Source organism: Cebus imitator, unplaced genomic scaffold, assembly GCF_001604975.1.
Source record: "Cebus imitator isolate Cc_AM_T3 unplaced genomic scaffold, Cebus_imitator-1.0 Scaffold646, whole genome shotgun sequence".
Taxonomy (NCBI): Eukaryota; Metazoa; Chordata; class Mammalia; order Primates; family Cebidae; genus Cebus; species Cebus imitator.
Window position 1 is genome coordinate 363,341 of NW_016107961.1, and position 19,765 is coordinate 383,105.

A 19,765-nucleotide genomic window follows, 5' to 3' on the forward strand; every position below is an offset into this window, starting at 1 on the left:
TGGTATGTATAGACTATGGAATGTTACACAGCTATAAAACTAACACTGGAACAGAAAACAAAATACCACGTATTATCACTATTAAGTGGGAGCTAAATGATGAGAACTCATGGAAACAAAGACGAGAACAACAGACACTGGGGTCTACCTGAGGGTGGAAGGTGGGAGGAGGGAGAGGATCAGAAAAAATAACTATTGTGTACTAAACTTAACATCTAGGTGATGAAACAATCTGCACAACAAACCCGTGTGGCACGAGTTTACCTATATAACAAAGCTGCACATACCCCGAACCCAAAATAAAAGTTAAAAAAATTGATAGGAACAGATTGCAGAACTAAAAACAAAAACAAAGATAAAAGGAATATTATGCAGCTATAAAAAGAATGAAATAATGTCCTTTGCAGCAACATGGATGGAACTGAAGGCCATTATTCTAAGTGAAATAACTCAGAACATCAAATACAGCATGTTCTCACTTATAAGTGAGAGCTAAACAATGATTACACATGGACATAAAGACAGAAGTGACAGATACTAGGACTCTAAAAGGCAGCAGGGTGAAAAGGAGTGAGGATTAAAAAATTACCTATCTGATACAATGTTCACTATTTGAATAATGGGTTCACTAGAAGCCCAACCTCCACCAGTACACAATATATCCATGTAACAAACCTGCACATGTACCCTCTGAATCTACACCAAAAAAATATTTTCAAACGATAATTTTTCTTACCCTGGTTTATCTCTATGTTCAAATGTTGGCTATGATACAATGTGAAATGTGAATCACTAATTAAATGTGCTGACCTAGAAAAAAAGCCACTTCTATCATCCCTCATCTGACAATAATACAGTAAAAGATAAAGGTGTCTGATGAGTTCCTAACTGAACTAGACCAAATGGATGAGGTACCTCTTTCGAGGAACACAAGGCTGAGTCTAGGTAAGACACCTTCCCCTCTCTTTTTGTGCAAACACAGACACAATCACACATGCACAGTACCCTTATGTACACCTGTAAATGTATATGGAAATCAAATAATGGCATAACCCTAAAGAGAGCAGGCATTATATATACCCCAAAGAGAAGCTGGTGTAGAACAATGTTAAATATTACAGGGATTGTTAACTGGTTGTTAAACACACAAAGTACAAGATATTTTATTTTGTTTATTTATTATTTTTTTGAGATGCAGTCTCACTCTGTCACTCTGGCTGGAGTGCTATGGCACAATCTCGGCTCACAGCACCCTCTGCCTCCCGGGTTCAAGCAATTCTCCTGGTTCAGCCTCCTGAGTAGCTGGGATTACAGGCACACGCGACCATGCCTGGCTAATTTTTGGATTTTTAGCGGACACAGGGTTTCACTATGTTGGCCAGGCTGGTCTCAAACTCCTGACCTCAAGTGGTCCGCCCGCCTCAGACTCCCAAAGTGCTGGGATTACAGGTGTGAGCCACCAAGGCTGACAAGATATTTTATTTTTAAAAGGTTCTGGTGGACTGGGGTTTTAAAATAAGTTAATTTTGGCTCACGGCAGAGCACTAAGCAGGGCACAGAAAAGAATGGTTCCAGTCTCATCCTACCATTTACTAGCAGTGTGAATGCTTCCTCTAACAGTTATCCATGTGTTCCTTAGTTTTCTCATCTGTAAGATGTGCATTCTTTTTTAAAAGCAAGATCAAAATCATTATTTCTGCTGGTGAAAACTGTAAAAGAAAAAATCCAGCAATAGATGAAGAGTTAGCTATTGTATGGTACTCAAGGAGACATTAAATTATAATAAGTGTGTGAAAAATAAATTTTTTTTTACCATGTTAAATTAAAAAGGAGAACAAAATTGTACCTAGATATTATAAAAGGGGGAGGGTATTGAAAAGCATGAATCCTGAAAAGCCAAAGTCATGATTTTTCCATTGGTTTTTCTTTTCTTCACTTGGTTTCGTGTTTTTTATAAATAATATGTATACATATATAGGAGGAACATTCTTAAAAATGCATGAATCCAAAACACAGTTGACTCTGATCTGTCCACAAGATAGAAAGGATTCTGAACAGAGATAAAAAAAACCCACGTGATTACTGCTTGTGTGAATTAGCTAGAAAATGAAGGAGGGCAGCTAATGCTTCCTTTCAGGAAGATAAAAACTTGTATCCCAAAGCATCAAGGCTGAGCATATTCTTGATATCTCGAATCCATTTGTCAAAACCCTATTGGCTTCTTGGAGAAGTGTACTTGTTAATCTGATAGAAATTACATTGAAACACAGAGTAGCATGAGGTCTACATCAGCCACATGGGATCCACACAAGGTGGATGAGGAATAATTTGTGTGAACAGGGTGGAGGTGAGACGGTATGAAAATCCTCAGAGAGGTTAAAACTAAAAAACAAGAATCCAGTTTCCATTTTTCTCTGGAAAGCCCTCTTTAAGGAAATATAGAATTGAAAATGATACAATGAGAAAAGAACATCTGAGGAAAGTTTTGATATATTCAATGCCCATTAAATGATTACTTATTACTGCATAAAATGAACTCTTTCTTCAAGAGAAACACTCAGGTACTTCAAAATTCTGAGATAACAGCTTTCCATTGTAGGCCACAATTGCTCATTTTGAATGATTCTAAAAGTCTGAAAGTATCAGAGAAATATGCATTTTCTTATTGGTAATTGGTCCAATAGGTAGAACAAAATCTTCTGCTCAGTAACCTGATGCATTCCAAGGGAATTAAAAGACCACCCAGTAGCATCTTAGTGTGAATAACAGCAAGTTTCTAAAAAAAAAAAAAAAAAAAAGCCAAAACAAGTACCAGCCACTATAACCCAGAGTGAATGTGTGAGCTCACCCTGGAGCTCAAACACAGAAAGTGAGCCCAGAGCTCAGGCAGTGTCAGCTCTTATAGACAGAGCAGGAGTGAGATTATGCCCAATTCCCCCTGCCCAGGAGCTTCATTTCTTCTACTAGGAGGCTCTGATCAGACCACTGGGAAGAAAGGAGGTATCTACAACAGTCTCCACTCTCTAGAGGCTGACAGTCTACAGAAGTAAACAGAAAGCCAAGTGACAAAGCCCAGCAATGCTAAGTGCTATTACAGAGAAGACATGAGAGGTCGGAGGAGGCACATGTTCATGCTCAGAGCACAGTAACTACCTGGTCATCTACTATGGTTCTGGACAGCTTGGCAACCTCATTGTGCTTGTGGTTATTAACAGTTTCTTCTGGAAAATTCCGCATATCGTTTAGCATGACTGGAACTGAGATGGAAACGTCAGTCATTCGTATTCTCTCTCCCTCCCTGTGTCTTCTTCATGGAAGATGAGTACCTTCTATGTATCAGGCATTACATATACGCATATAGTTCAGTTACTCCTCAAAATACCCTGTGAACTTATTGCCATTTTATAGATGAGAAAACTGAGTTTCAAAGACATGACAGAGCTAGTACAGTTCTCTCTCTCCCTCTCTGTGTGTGTGTGTGTGTGTGTGTGTGTGTGTGTGTGTATGTATAAAGGAAGGGTAACAGGAAAGTGTTGGAGAAACAATAACTTGATCTGGGCTGAGAATCCAGGTCCACAGGCATTTGTATCAGCCTCTCCCACTTCTGATGTTTGCTTAACAGTGAACTTGACTGACCTCAGAGAACGTTTTGTTTTATTTTGTTTTAATTTTTCTTTTGATCCAGTAAAGATAGGTGTAGGAAAATAACATCTCACATTTCAGGGACAGGACCTCGATTGACTAACCCAGTTCTAACTCCCTGCAAAGCTGGAGAAAGAGGCCTAAACACAAAGAGCCTCTGCATCCCATATACCCAGTACTGTGCAAATATTTATGATATCAGAGTGGAAAATTTCAAACTCTGAAATAGAACAGCAGTGTGATGCCACGAAATATTCTAGCTTTGGGGAAAAGCAATGTTGGAATCTAGTGAATCAAGAGTAGACTGGTTTAAAAATGGCAGGTCAGAATGATCTTAAGACTTCTGTCAGGAGTGGGACACAGAATGGAGAGGATGCAAACTGGAGAGGGAAAGGGGGAAAAAGGTGTGGAAGGAGAGGGAGAAAACCCCCAACGCCAAGTCTGGGTTATCATGTGATTTTGCTTCACATGACATGGGTCATGGATGCCTGTCATACATATACATTAACATGTTTTTTTTTCTTTTTGCTGTTGTTTTATAAATGTCTGTTCCTGAGAATCCGACTTTATGATTAGATTATTTTTTTTATTTCAGTAGGTTTGAGCAGGTACCAGTGGTATTTGGTCATTAACATGTTTTTAAAAAGCTATAGGTGAACAATCTTTATCTTGCAAGAACCAGTGAGTATACCATTAACAATAATAGTATTGCTCATAAAGCTGAATATCTTCCATGTATCATGCATCACACACACACACACACACACAGTTCAGTTATTCTTCTTAATTTAACGCAGGGATGTAGGTATTATAGCCATTTTATTGATGAGAAAACTGAATTTCAAAGACATGACAGAGCTAGTACAGTCAGCGTTTTACCATAAGTCAGCTTTCTGCCTAAGCCTGTGTTCTCCTACATCTGGAGTGGGAATTCTCCCAGGGAGCAATAGGTGCCTCTGACTACAACTTACTGACAAACAAAAGCCTCACTACACAGCCAGGCGCACTCACTTCTAAAAGTGTTAACCTAGAAAATCACCCAAAGAATGCATCTATGTGCTTTAAAACTGCCTTCTTGGTAGGCTGCTGTTTAGGATGTCTGCCAGGTACACAGTGCCTTGCCAGCCACATGCCAGAAGGAGAGCTGCCTTAGTTTGCAATCTCCCTAACCACCACTTGCTCTACCTTTGCAAGTAGTCAAAACTAATCAAAATTAACATAAGTGAGTGAGCTGTGAAACTCCTGTTCTTAACAGTGGGCTGTGTGGTGGGAGAGCACACAGATGGAGTTTCCTTTTTAAATGAAATATTTGGCACTAGCCTCTGTTAAGAGTTTTCCTTTATTTCCATCTGGTTTTAGTATTGGAACGCATACACGAGAGAATGGAAAAAGAAAACTCTGTTGGCGTGCTAAACCACTAGAAAAACTGAAGTCACTGACAGCACATCCTCTAAATCCTGGGAGATTAGCACATGCTGCTCAAGGAATGTTGTCACATTGTTTTTAAGGGAGGGGAGAGCTCTGTTCCTCAGACCTGCCCTATCTTGAAAACAACAACAAAAAAAATGACAATGTGTCTGCTTTGGAGTCAGACGGACTCAAGTGTGAGTCAGCACCCTTGTTATTTAGCCACCTGACCCTGGGCAGTGCATCTACTGGCATTAAGCCTCAGCTATGTCATCTGTAAAGTAGAAATAACAAGAGAAGGCTGTTGTGAGGATGAAATGAGATGATACCTGTTAAATGCTTACTTATCTATTACGGAGCTTTCCTATTCACAAGGTTTTAGGAAAGACAAATGTTATTATCACTGGTTTTCACAGGAAGAGATCTAGAACCACCAAGGAAATTCTAAAAAACATTTCAGGCATCTGCTTTTTCTACTGAGGAATACACATTCATATGTGGCAGTGTCCTTGGCAGGAGCCTTCCCAAATTTCCCTGGGGAGTTAATCTGCTCTCTAAGAATCAAATACATCTACTAACAGTGTCACTGTAATATGTGAATTTCTTAACAGCCCAGTTGTTGGTACACAGGACTGCTACCACCTAGCCAAAACCCATAGGAGACCAGAGTAATACTGAGACATGATTATCACTAAAGCCGTATGAAAGCGTAAGAAAAGACATTTGGTTTGGCAAGTCTTTTCTCACAGGATCCCTACACCTACAAGAGAAGGAGAGAACAGCACAGTGGATAAAGGAATAGGCTCTAGAATCAAACCTGGGTTCAAGTCCTTGTTTTGTGACTCACTAGCCAAGGATCTTGGGCAAGCTAATTTGCCTCTATATGCTCATTTTCCTCATCTACAAAATAAGAACAGTACTATTATCTACCTCATAGCACTGTTGTAAGGATTAAAGGAGTTAACATATAGATCAGATATACAATATGTTTGAACTCAATAAATACCACAACTACAATTATTATTACTAATCCCAAAGCAGGCTGATGACACCCTAACTCTATGAGCACTGAAGCATGTGATAGGTGCATGGCAGGTGCTGCACTGCAGGTCACTTAAAATTATACCTGTGGCCAAACCTACTGAACTAGAAAATGTTTCAGAGGAAAACCCTCTCCTTTTAACTTCATGTAACTAACGGTTATTGTTTTACAAATGCTCTACTCAAATGTGTCTGTGCACATATCCTAGAAGAACCAAATGCTCAATAAATGGTATAACAAAGGATATTGCCTTTTTATAAAATTAAAAAGAATGTGAGAAAACTCAAAATCAAGGCACTAAAAATAACTTTTTTTACTGTGTTGTCTTCTGGAGTTAGTTTTATAACTGGATGTACACACCAAATCTCTATAATACAGAGACAAAAGGCTTACCCTGATATATATTCCAATGTAGGAAAGCCTGTTAACCAATAGCCTTAGAAATGAGATAGAATGACATCATGGAGGCCAAAAGTGTTCCATGTCTCTAATTGTGAAGAGTCAGAAAGGAATCTACTATTTAAAACACGGCCCTCTCTACCATACCCCTCCCAGGAGAATCAGAAGAAATGAGGTGCTGTGGCAGTTGCACATGGCCATGGGTCAGGGACCAGGTGGATGTCTGACTCTGCCACTTCCAAAATGACAACCCCGGGAGATCATAACCTCTGATGAACACTGGTTCCTTCATCTGTGAAATGAGGGACATACCACTCAATAAATAGGGATGCCACAGGGATTAACTGGAATTAAAACAAATAATATAATATGCAGAAGGTGAATATTTTTTACTTGTACATAATTTTCTAAAAATTTATTTTCAGTAATATTTACTACTTGTATAACAAAAAATATTTTATATATATATATATATATATATATATATAATTATTTTAGTTGATTTGTACTTCCTCTTTTACTGCTAATGTCTTTATGTGCCTCTGACTTCGGTGTGAATATCTTTATTTTTCCTGGATAAAAACTCTTGAAAAGTCAACTTACCGCTGCTGAATAAATCATTTCTACCAAGGTCAAATTTCATCTGTCTTGTCTCTTCTCTCTCTTCTAATATTTATAGACTTTGAGATGAGTGCCGGTCTGAATTAGAAAGTAGATAAAAAGGGTTTCTTTCCTACACCACATCACTGACAATTAAATTTGGTTACCCTAATTCCAGTAGCAACCCGTAAAGAATTTTCTCAAACCCTCATAAATGTTTAAGTGTTGATATTAACTACCTGGATTTTTCTCTACATGATATGCATGGAGTGAGAATGAAATTTGATATAAAAGTTCCATGGGGGTTCAGATCCCTAGACTCACAGAACCCAAATGAACCTGAATCTAACTACTCTGAATTTTTCAACTGAATAAACTGAAGCCCAGAAAAATCAGAGGTTTCACCATGGCCAGACAACAAGTAAGAAACTAAAGCAGTTTTAAATGAAATTGAGTACCAAAAATATATCATTATGTCAGACATCCCAATAAGACAACCAGAGTATATCTCCCCAAAACAGCGAAGCTTCTCAACCTTAGCTTCAGAAGTTCTTGCATAACACTTTCAAAATACAGATTAGCTTCCCTACCAGCCCCTGGTGCTGCATTAGTAGGACCCAGGTAGAGCCAGGCCATCTGTACTTTGGGAAATTCTAGAGCGTACTATAAGGAACACCTAGGGCTGCCCACCACTGAGATAAAGGGCAGTATTGGCAGGTTCTATGCTCCTAATCCATGTCATTACCTTCCATGGGTATCTATTTACATAAATTATCTCATCAAAGAGCATTCAGAACAATTTTGCTCTCTACAAATCTAAAACCATTTAGAAAAGATTAAGATTTTCTGTTTCAACAAAACATGTAAAAGAATGTACTAATCACAAAAATTAAAGTTCCCACATGTTCCTTCTCTGGGGATGAGCAGCAGCCAAGGGAAAATTTTTATCCATTTATGGAGATAATGGCTAGCATCATATATTACACACACATAATTAAAACAGAATAGGGAAAACAGATTTTAAACATGAAATTACAGAATGTTCGGTAGGTAACTAATGTCTAATAACAAACTGATTTTAACTTAGCATGTTTCTAGTTTAGTTTTATAGACCCAAATTATCACGGGCAACTGACTATAGAAATTGTTGTGGGCAGGGCTTGCTTTACACTTTGAATGTGTTAACAGTTCAAAGTTATAAATAAAGTCTACACTATAATCAGGTATGTAGTAAACCAAAAATTCAAATAGTGTCTACCATTAAGCATCTATTGTGTTTATATCAAGCAATGTGCCAGGTGCTATAAGGAGTATATCATATTGGCTCCAGTCTTTGAGCAACCTAATCCATGTGAATGAGCAAGAATAAAAACATAGCAGAAAATAAAGATTTTGCATTCAGACAGACCACATAGATGCAAGCACAAGTTTAGATGATACACAACTGCTTCTATCTGACCATTCAAAAAGGTCACTGGAACAACTTCTCATGCCTATAAAAGAGACAGCTAGTTTCCATTCATCTTAAGATGTACATGGAGGTAAAGAGGCTAATATTTTCCACTAGTGGTGCAGTGGCTCAGGCCTGTAATCCCAGCATTTTGGGAGGCTGAGGTGGGCAGATTGCTTGAGGTCTGGAGTTCGAGACCTGCCTGGCCAACATGGTAAAATCCTGCCTCTAGTAAAAATATAAAATTAGTTGGGCAAAGTGGCATGTGCCTGTAATCCCAGCTAGTCAGGAGGCTGAGGCAGGAGAATCACTTGATCACTTGAACCTGGGAGGTGGAGGTTGCAGGGAGCTGAGTTTGCACCACTGCACTCCAGCCTGGGAGACACAGCAAGATTCCATCTCAAAAAAAAAAAAAAAAAAATCCATTTCATTGAGATATACTTACATATAATAAAATATATCCATTTTAAGTGTGCACCCTGATAAGCTGTCAAAAATGTATGCACCTAGGTAACCAACACCACAATCAACAAACAGAGCTCCTAATGTCACTGCAAAATATCACGTCCAGCCCCTTCTCAGTCAATTCTGCCATTACATCTTACTTTTGTCAGTTCTAGAATGTTATATAAACAGAATCTCATCGTATATTGATGCTTCTCTCTGTTTTTTTTTTTCACACAAAATAATGCTTTTGAGATTCATCCATGTTGCTGCATATATTGGTAGTTCATTTCTTTTTACTGCAAGGTAGTATTCCACTGCAAAAATGTAAAATAATTTGTTTATTCATTTAATATGTAGATGGATATCTGAGTTATTTCTGGGTTTTGGTTATTATGAATGAGACTGTCATGAATACTTATGTACAACTCTTTAGGTGGACGTATGTTTTTATTTCTCTTGAGTATATACCTAAAAATAGGGTACATGTTTGATGCTATAAAAAACTGCCGAGTTGTTTACTAAAGCAGTCATATCATTTTTACATTCCCATCTGCAAAGTATGAGAGCTCAAATTGCTTCACATTTGTTAACACTTGGTATTGTCAGTATTTTTAATTTTAGTCATTGCTGAAAAGAAAAAGCAGAAACCAGTGCTTTAAGAATGTTAATTACGGAGGCATCTCAGTACATAAGCACTTGTATATACCATTCAGGAAGTCAATCAATCCATGATTCCAGTGAGAAACACTCAAATCCTATCCCAAGACACCACAAGGAACTAGAGAGATTATTTTTCTCCTTACAGAATTAAATCTAAATAACTCAAGAAAGATCATCTTATTTCTTCCACTCCAGCTCCTTTTTTGGATATCTCCAGAGGATATTTAACCTGCTGTGAAAATAATAAGTCTTATGATCACAGACCTCTAACTCTGATCACAAACTGTACTAGATATTGGGACGAAAATTCACACAAAGTTAGTAAAAGACATTGGATACATATGAAACACCCATGTCTAGATGTATATTTTGGCAAGCTTTTAAAGTAGTGATACTTCTCCCTTTTTAAAAATTTAATGCTTCATGCTGTTTGAAGAATGGTTAAAAATTATTTGCAGACATTGTCCTAATTTGGAAAAAGTTCACCAGTTCAAAATGAATAGCTGGTTTTCATCAACCAAACCACAATAGTTGGAGGGCCTGGGCCCCCAGAAGGCGTAGGCAGTTCACACTAATAGCAGGAAGAAGATTGTCATTCCAAGGCTCTGCTTTCACTTCACAGACTCCTATGTGAGCTGAGCTACAAACAGGTCATCCCTATACTGAATAGCAGAATAGGAGAAATTCAAAATCCTGCTAGTCTTTTAATGAACCTGCCATTCTCTCTGCTTGGAATGCCCTCCCACCCACACAGTCCTCTTTTCAAAACCAGTGAAGCCCTATTTTTCTCAAAACTCTTGGTTCTCCCAACCAGGCCAAATTCTCTGCATACATGCTTTCACATCACTGTATTTTTTCTTTTTAATATTTTACAGTTTATAACTATGTTTATTTCAGTGAGTGACTTATTAATGTCTATTGCTGCTTGCCCACCAAATTAGGTAAGCTCCGTGAATTCTTTTCATAGTGGTACCCACAGAACCTAGAATGCTTGGCACAGAAAAGGCACTTAATAAATATTTGACTGGTTAATTGCTAATTAAAACATCACCTTATCAGGGATGTAGCAATATGCCTCTAAGCTTCACACAAGTTAAAAAATAAAGGTAGTTGCTTCTTTGTGACTTACAAGAAAAATCAAACTGCAAAAATCTTGGGTGTCAAAGTTGCCTGCCTTTCTCCTGCCCTAATTTCCACTATACTGTCTGCTTAAATGTCAGATCTACTTTATCAATGTACCCTCTCAAGATTCAAAAGCATGAAAAGACTGAAGAACAAAAGATTTTCCTCCATTAGAATGTAATCAAAAAAGCAATTCTCATAGTTTAAACCTGAAGGTCTTGGTAATTTGTAAAGGAAATACAGTTATCCCATAAGTCCCAGGTCATTATCTTCTATGGCAGGGGAAATGAAATGGTTATGCTATTTCACTGAGACGAGGTTATTAGAGTCCCTATATCACTCTTGCAGACTTGATGATCAGAATCAGGCAGACAATAGCATATGCCTAAAATGCAAACAAACTGTTCTTCAGTTATACATGTGTACGAGGCAAAACTCAAGTGGCTTCTAGACCATCTACCTTTCTTTCAACTACTCATCTCATCTACAAGAAATCTCAATGAACTATTGAGAAAATAGAGCTTAATAAAATTAGAATCACTGGGTGTCTATACTAGGCCGATGTTCAGCTCAGCCCAAATGCAAATCAATATTTATTTAAATGTATTCTATTCATTATTTGTGTAAGCAGAACTCTGGAATATAAATTTAAGAATATGAAAATATTTTTAAGACCTGGGCTGGGTGTGGTGGCTCATGCCTGTAATCCCAGCACTTTTGGAGGCCACGGGGAAATGACTGTTTGAAGCCAGGAGTTTGAGAGCATCCTGGGCAACGTAATGAGATCCTATCACTACAAAAACTACAAATATAGTGTTTCATGCCTGTAATCCCAGAACTTTGGGAGGTCTAAATAGGAGTATCACTTGAGCCCAAGAGTTCGAGGCCAGCCTGGGCAACAGAGCGAGACCTTATCTTTACAAAAAAATATAAAAGTCTGTGGTTATGGTGTTGTATGCCTACAGTCCCAGCTCTAGGGAGGTTGAGGCAGGAGGAACAAACAATTGAACCCAGGAGGTCAAGGCTACAGTGAGCGTGGTTGTGGCACTGCATTCCAGCCGGGGCAACAGAGAGAAACCCTGTCGCAAAACAAAACAAAATGCAGCAGAATTTCATTAATAAAATTCTAGCAAAGTATTAAGTAAGGCTACATCTTTCTTCCACTTAGTCGTCAGATATTAATTGAGGCCCTAGAATATGCCAGGCACTGCCTAGCACACTAAAGAAATTCAAGTATTCTCTAATAATAACCAAATTTTATTAACCTAATCCTTACTTGGGATAAACAGAAACCAATGTTTCAAAGTCAATTCTCCCATAGTCATTTAAATAAAAGCTTTCTTCTTTTTTTTATTTTTAAATTTTTTTTTGAGACAGAGTCTCGCTGTCACCCAGGCTGGAGTACAGTGGTGTGATGTCTGCTCACTGCAACCTCTGCCTCCTGGATTCAAGCAATTCTCCTGTCTCAACATCCCGAGTAGCTGGGATTACAGGTGGGTGCCACCACACCCAGCTAATTTTTGTATTTTTAATAGAGACAGGGTTTCACTATGTTGGCCAGGCTGGTCTCAAACTACTGACCTCAGGTGATCCACCTGCCTCGGCCTCCCAAAGTGCTGAGATTATAGGCGTGAGCCACCATGCCTGGCCCACTGAAAAATAATTCTTACCAAAGTGTAATATTCTTACTTCACTTTAATATAAGGCAGTCTTAGAAATTTACATGTTCCTTCTGGCAAAAATTTACTTTTACCTAAAATAAATTCTGATAAATAATCAAAGGCTTAGTTTTTTTTAAAAAAGCTAGAAATGGCCCAAAAAAGTAAAGTTTTATTCCCAAACCTACAATTGAAGGAAATTTTTTAAAAAGATAAAGTGAGCTTAAATCTTCCATTATCCCATGCAAGAAATATTATCATTGAGGCGATTCCTCAAGGATTTAGAAATAGAAATTCCATTTGACCTAGCAATCCCATCACTGGGTATATACCCAAAGGATTATAAATTGTTCTATTATAAAGGCACATGCACATGTATGTTCACTGCTGTGCTGTTTACAATAGCAAAGACCTGGAACCAACCCAAATGCCCATCAATGATAGACTTGTCAAAGAAAATGTGGCTCATATATACCATGGAATACTATGCAGCCATAAAAAATGATGCTTTTGTGTCCTTTGTAGGGACATGGATGAATCTGGAAACCATCATTCTCAGCAAACTGACACAAGAACAGAAAATCAAATACCACATGTTCTCACTCATAGGCAAGTGTTGAACAATGATAACACGTGGGCATAGGGAGGGGAACATTACACATTGGGGTAGGTTGGGGGTTGGGGGGCCGGCAAGAGTCAGTGGGGTGCGGGGAAGTTGGGGAGGGAAAACACTGGGAGAAATGCCTGATGTAGACGATGGGGGGACAGATACTGCAAACCACCATGGCATGTATGTACCTATCCAACAAACCCTGCGGGATGTGCACATGCATCCCAGAGCTTAAAGTACAATAAAAAAAAAAGAGAAGAAATATTATCAGAAATATCACAAATGCCCCAAGTGTTTAGATTAGCATCACCTATATTCCATGAAAAATTTATCCAAATTTTATCTCAAAATTCTTAATATGAATCCATTGTAAATCCCACAGATCTCCTACAATTACAAACAGAGAGAGAGAGAGAGAGAGAGAGAGAGAGAAGAAAAAAAAAACCCAAGAAAATTCTAAGCTTAATAAAACAGATGCTTCTTCCTGACAAGGCAATGGCTATCAGGCAAAGCAATGACTTATGAACTGAATCGACCTTCTCACATTCCATAAGGTGCCAATATTTATCTTGAGACAAGTGATTCCTGATTATGGCAACAAAGCCAATGAAAGTCAGGCTGTGAGTATTGACAGCTATCCAGATACCAGGAACTGTTCTAAACAAGAATCCCAGAGGATAGCCCATTCTCTGTCAGTGTCCCAGTGAAGACAAGTATGGACAAACAAGTCCATAAAGCCCTTTACAAAATCTCTAATGAATTAGAAAACACATCAGAATTGGGCTTCATTACCTTTCCAGTGCACGGCAACCTCAAAAACAGAGGTGTTACCATAAAGAGGAAGACCACAGAGAAACAGGGAAAAGGAGCAAGAGAGTGCAGACATCTAAAACACCTGTGAATGTAAACCTCCAGGATACCTCAGAATTAACTGTTTTAAAATAGAAGTTGTTTTAATAATATTAATATTTGGTTCTCATTACCTGACAGGCAGATATAAGTTAAATATTCGCCTTGGCCTCCAGTTGCCAGGAAAGGAATCTTTTTCTTTGTCCTCCTCTTGACTTGGACAGCTCCCAGCATCCTTTCATCAAGAGGTGCAAAAATTTCCTTGCTGATAGCAGATTTGGCACTCATTGTAGAACAAGCGAAGAGGGCACACAGTGAATCTTCTAAAGAAGCAAAAGAAAAGGAAAGCTGGAATTGACAACATTGTAAGGGCTCATACAAAAATCAACAGCAAGTGAATTTGTGGGTGAAGCAATTTTCAATTTGCAGTTTAACCTTGTACTTGCTTGAAATGTATTATAGAAACATTAAAAGCAAGGTCTTCATATTTGTAATAACTATGAAAAAATACAAACAAAAAGGGGCTACCTATTTACTTCCCGAAAATGTCAAACACAATATGAGATGAGCAGTACAAACTGGGATCTGGAAAGTTTGTTAATTACTACCCCAACTGCACGTCCCTCTAAGTGGCAAGCAGTGCCCACTCTATTCCTGTTCTATAAGGAACAGGATTTCACACTTCCAGATGACAAGTCATTCCGCTGTCCAACAATCCTTAGAGTCAAGAAATTCTTTATGCCCCTTCAAAATCTCCTTTAATGTAAATCCATTTCTCTAATTCCATTCACAGTGGAAATAATCACATCATCTTCTACACAATAACTATATATGCAACAGAAGACCATTAAATTAATACCCTTCTTCTGCCTTTGATCATACTAAGTAATGAATTCTTATTAGCTTTTTCCAATGGGTCCTTTGCAGTGCTCCTCTATATCTAGTTACCATGTTCTGCACCCTTGACAAACACTCCACGTTTTCCTTCAGCCAAAATGGATACAGAATTCTAAAAACATATCTGACTAATGCTAAGTATTTTGGAAATGTTACCCAGCAGCTCCCACATGTTATGCTCCTCTGGTTAACTGGCAGTGGATGCCCAATAATTAAGAAAATAAAGCAGTATGATGCTGACTTACAGTGAGTTCCCCTCAAAACTTACACACACACACAGTCCCCATGTTATATTTAGTTTTCTAAAAGTTTTACTTCCCTAATGGTCTTAACTCTGCTTATATATATATATATATCAATTATATTCAAGGTCAATCTGAAATATTAAGCCTGTCATCCAAAAAAACTCAACAACCACTTGAGTAAACTTTCTGTATTCCATCGTCCTAGTCAGAAATAGTCTGTGCCTTAATCACGAATGGATATTTATTCAGGCAATTCAACAAATCAAAATTAAAGGCACAGAGAGGGCCCATGGGTTGGACATGCAAAGTATCAGAGATCCTGCATATGGATCAACAGCATAGCTATCTACAGTAAGAGCAGCTCAAAGAGTTGATCGGACTGCTGTAAAATTGAACCAGTTGGTTGCAAGAACACCTGCTATGTGCCACTTCTATGATTAGTATTAGAGATACAAGAAATAATTAAGATACGGTCCCAGTTCTCCAGAAGTTGACTGCTAACTACATCAGAGGTTTCACTTAAATCCAGATAATTTATGGTAAAAGATTATGGTAACATCCTTCCCAATGCAAGGTTCACAAATGCCACTCACACAGCTGTTACCTGTAACTTGTCCACATCTATAACCTCCTGGTAGGAAAGAGATATGATAAAAATAGCATCTTTCCAGCCAAAGAAATTTCTCCTAGTTTTTATTCTGTAATCGAGCAGGCTTTCTTAGTGACACAAGAATACCTATGTACATATACACAAAGAATATGTATCTAGAGATCTAGAAATTATAGATCTAATACCCAGATCTACTTGTGCTTTAATTCCAACATTTTATCATCACTACCAGGTTCTTCAAGCTGGCCAAGAACAAAATGACATCAGTGTTGGGGGACCTGTTTTTCAATATGCTGATCACTAACTGATACTTCATGATTTCCTGTAAGTTAGTAATAGAATTTCATAATTTACCCCACTACTTTCCTAGACAAGGTGTTATAATTTACCAGGGACATTTTTGTTTTTAAAGAAAGAAACACATGCTAGTTCATTTCCAGCGCCAAGGCCACTTGCCTCTCACCATTTGGGTACATGTGAAAAAGAAAGTCAGTGGTAGCACAAGGGCTTCAAATCATTTGATAAGCGTAGTAGCAAGCAAGCCACAGTCCTGAGCTCATTGGGCACTCTTTTTTTTTTTTTTTTTTTTTTTTTTTTTTTTTTTTTTTTTTCTGAGGCAGAGTCTTGCTCTGTCACCCAGGCTGGAGTGCAGAGGTGCAATCTTGACTCACTGTGACCTCCACTTCCCAAGTTCAATCGATTCTCCTGCCTCAGCCTCCCTAGCAGCTGTGATTACAGGCACCTACCACCACACCCAGCGAATCTTGGTATTTTTAGTAGAGATAGGGTTTTACCATGTTGGCCAGGCTAGTCTTGAACTCCTGATCTCAAGTGATCCACCTGCCTCAGCCTCCCAAAGTGCTGGGATCACAGGTATGAGCCACCATGCCCGGCCTCATCAGGGCATTCTCTGACCAGCGCCTTCCCAGTCGTCATGGCTTTTGCTTTTTCATCTCAGGTTCACAGTTTTCTAAAACCTCAGTTAAAAGGGAAGCTATCATTTTATCATATAAAATCTTTCAGAAAGGAAAGAAAGAGATATGTGGTTTTACCAAGCTTAAGAAATCCTATTCTTTTGTGGTAAGAAATAGAAATGATCTTTTATTGTTTTTTTATACTGATTTCAGTGGCCAAGAACAAGAGAGAGAGAGAGAGAGAGAGAGAGAGAGAGAGAAGATAAAGCCAGTAACTTTGTCACTGAGCACAAGTTTTAGAATCAAACAAACTCAGGTTCATATTTTAGCTTCAACACCTAAGATCTATGTGATTTTTGGGTAAATCTCTTAAAATTACAGACCCTTAGTTTATTAACTACAAGATAGAGATGTTTATTAACTGGAACAGAAGAACTAAATGAAACAATACATACAGAACCCTTATTCTGTTGCCTGATTAAAAAATGTTTAAAAAGGAAACATTTTTATTAATTCTCCTACTATGATATGAAAAGATAAAAACTCCTCTAAACTGGTAGAAATTGAATAAATGTAGCCATCTTTACTGAAGGTATTTGTAAAAGTGAAACCCAACTTTATTTACAAATCCTCACCTTTCTCACCCATCAGTATGAGACCCTCCACATATGGATAAACAGTCTCTTCTCTTATAGGAATGGCTCTGTACTAAGTGTCACAAGAATGAAAAATTTATAGGTGCCACTCTTCAGTACACTCAATAGGAGATTATCAGATTATAATTCTATGTGAAATTATCAAAAGTTCTGATTCAGGGCAGTGACACTAACAGGCCAGTGTGTAGCACACATGTATACATGTTTTTAATGTCACCCTCAGAATGGTAATGTACAGCAGATTAGATGGAAAAGAATCAGAAAATAAAAGGGGTACTGTCATAGCTTCATAGCAATAACTTGTGAGTATCCCAAATCTAGTTGTACATCTGAATTCAGCATGGAGAACTTTTCAAAAATGCGGACTCCTGGGGCCTTCCTTCATACCTACCAAATTAGAATCCTGGGATCTGTATTTTAAACAACTCTTAACTGGTTCTCATGCAGCCATGCAGTCATCCTGCCACCTAATTTAAAAGCTGTGAGCCTAGAGAGGAACTAAAACCTAGACCAGAAAGGTAGTGATGAATCATTTCAAGTGAGAATATAGGAAGACAATGCACAGGATTTTTTTCTCTTGATTCGTCTAAGGAGCTTTATCAGGCCTTACATGTTAGTGTTGGTAAATCGAATGTGCATCCCAAGGCTGATAACCCATTGTAAGAAAGTAAAATGAATAAAACAGCAATGGTACATCAATGACCACTAGTTATTCCAACCTGTGTCACCCCGTGGAAGTCTTTTCTTTCCTTGCTTCTATAGGGTATAATTACAAAATTTTTCCATTCAAGAAACCAACCTATAATATGATTTGCAAGTCAAAGAAGCTGGTTCCCATAAGTTTTAGTTGCAAAAACTAATCATAGTTAGTTCTGATCTTCTTCTCACTTTGTGTCATCTCATCCACACATACCACTCTTGTTAGTGCATGGCTACGGCAGTGTGATGGCTTTCCACTGCCTAAGCAACTAGGAAATATACAGCATCCTTTAGGCTAGGAGTTGCAAACTCAAATGACCTCAGAAACTAGATAGATGAAGTACATAAGTAAAGAGGAACAGGTATAAGATGCTTTTGTATTCCAGTATCAACATTTTTTGGTTTCGGAACTGGTATTTGTCATTTGTGGTCAGGAGACCAACAGGATAGGAGGAACTGTAGCAAATTAAAAACTTACATTGTTAACGGATTCATTATCATTCAGGTGGTTCTAGGGGAGTATAGTCCACAGTCCTTAAATGTTTTTCACGTGAGAAGAAAGAACCTCTTCCGGTAAGGCAACAGTGCCATCTATTTAGTTTAATACTGTCAGATAGCTGATCTAACTTCATTAACTTCTCTATTCTGATACCATGTTTAACATGCAATCCTCTGATCATGTTTTGGTCCTGTGGTTGTGCCACACAAGTATTCTAGACTATCTGACAATTATACTTCCAATTGTAAATGAGTAACCAAGAGTTTTAGACATCAGTCTCATAAGCTAGTTAATGTGTCTCAATACTAAGGCAGATGCAGTGAGCATGCTGATAACAAGTTTCAGAGTCTTTGAAGTTAAGAACCAAGATGATGTCACCCTGGAAGACTTTTGGGGAAAATCAGCTAGTCTTTCCTACTTCAGGAGAACTTCAGTTTGGTGAACCCAAATAAGTTAGAAATAAGAGGAATATGATTCTCTAAAATTAGACTTCTTTGCATTACCACCTTGTTTTTGAAATTCTACAAATTCAGTTTCAACTCCCACCTATAATCTGATGACACTAATCATGTATGCAACTCAGAGTGCCTTTCTGGCTTTAAACCCATGTATCTAGCTATAGACTGAGCATTTCCACTGAGAGCTAACCTAGACTCTTCCTTCTCCTTCAACCCTTTCAAATTAAAAACTTCCATAACGAACCAATCGCCAAGTCCTATGGATTTGATTTAATATTTTTAGACTAGATTTTCTTCATTCTCACTTCCTCTGCCTTACTTTGGGTTTTTGCCATCCCTGGCCTGAATGATGTGGATGCCTCCTCTAAATGACTCCAGTACTGCTCCTACTTTATCACAATCAGCCCTTTACACTGTCCAATGTCATATTCCAAAGGATGAATATGATTCAAGCTTAACTGTACTTAACTGTTTCTTCTACATGCCTCAGCTCTTGACAAAAAACGCAATTACCTAAACAAGGAAAATATCAATATTGTAAAGGTTAAAACCTAATAGAAAAATGTTAAATTACTTCCCTTAAACATCACAATATATACATACTAAATGCTACAAAACAGATGCTATTATACAATCACTAAACCTAGAAATCTAAATATGTTAATTTTGCTCAAAAGCTCAAAAACTTTAACAGGTAGTCAGAAAATATACAAGCTCTTATGCAAAGAAAATCAATTTTATTTTTTCTGATGTCATATATTAAGATCAAGGAGATAATTTGAGGCCAATTTAGTCCCTTTAAAAGTGTTTAATTAAGAAAGAGTTACTGATTTTTAACAAAATGTTTACTTAGATAATGTTTCTCTTTGATAAGACAGTCCTCAAGTTGAAAGCTTTAGTC

At 37.8% G+C, this 19,765-nt stretch overlaps 1 protein-coding gene and 1 long non-coding RNA gene across 4 annotated transcripts in view; both read right to left on the reverse strand.

Annotated features, from left to right (window-relative positions):
- STXBP6 (syntaxin binding protein 6) overlaps positions 1-19,765 on the reverse strand; it is a 252,719-nt gene that overhangs the window by 162,852 nt on the left and 70,102 nt on the right. The window contains exons 1-2 of one of the 3 annotated variants that reach the window (XM_037734625.1): positions 14,940-14,958; positions 14,021-14,209 (exon numbers count right to left, since the gene is read on the reverse strand). In XM_037734625.1, coding sequence (XP_037590553.1) covers positions 14,021-14,209; positions 14,940-14,955 — 205 coding nt within the window. In that variant the 5' untranslated portion in view covers positions 14,956-14,958. Of the gene's footprint in view, positions 1-14,020; positions 14,210-14,939; positions 14,959-19,765 lie in introns of those variants that run through there. The other 2 variants (XM_037734624.1, XM_017517754.2) reach the window with 2 other exon arrangements.
- On the reverse strand, positions 6,381-8,352 carry LOC119469406. The gene is made up of 2 exons (XR_005198204.1): positions 7,094-8,352; positions 6,381-6,782 (listed from the first exon to the last, which is right to left on the reverse strand). It is a non-coding gene; the product is annotated as an uncharacterized LOC119469406 (long non-coding RNA).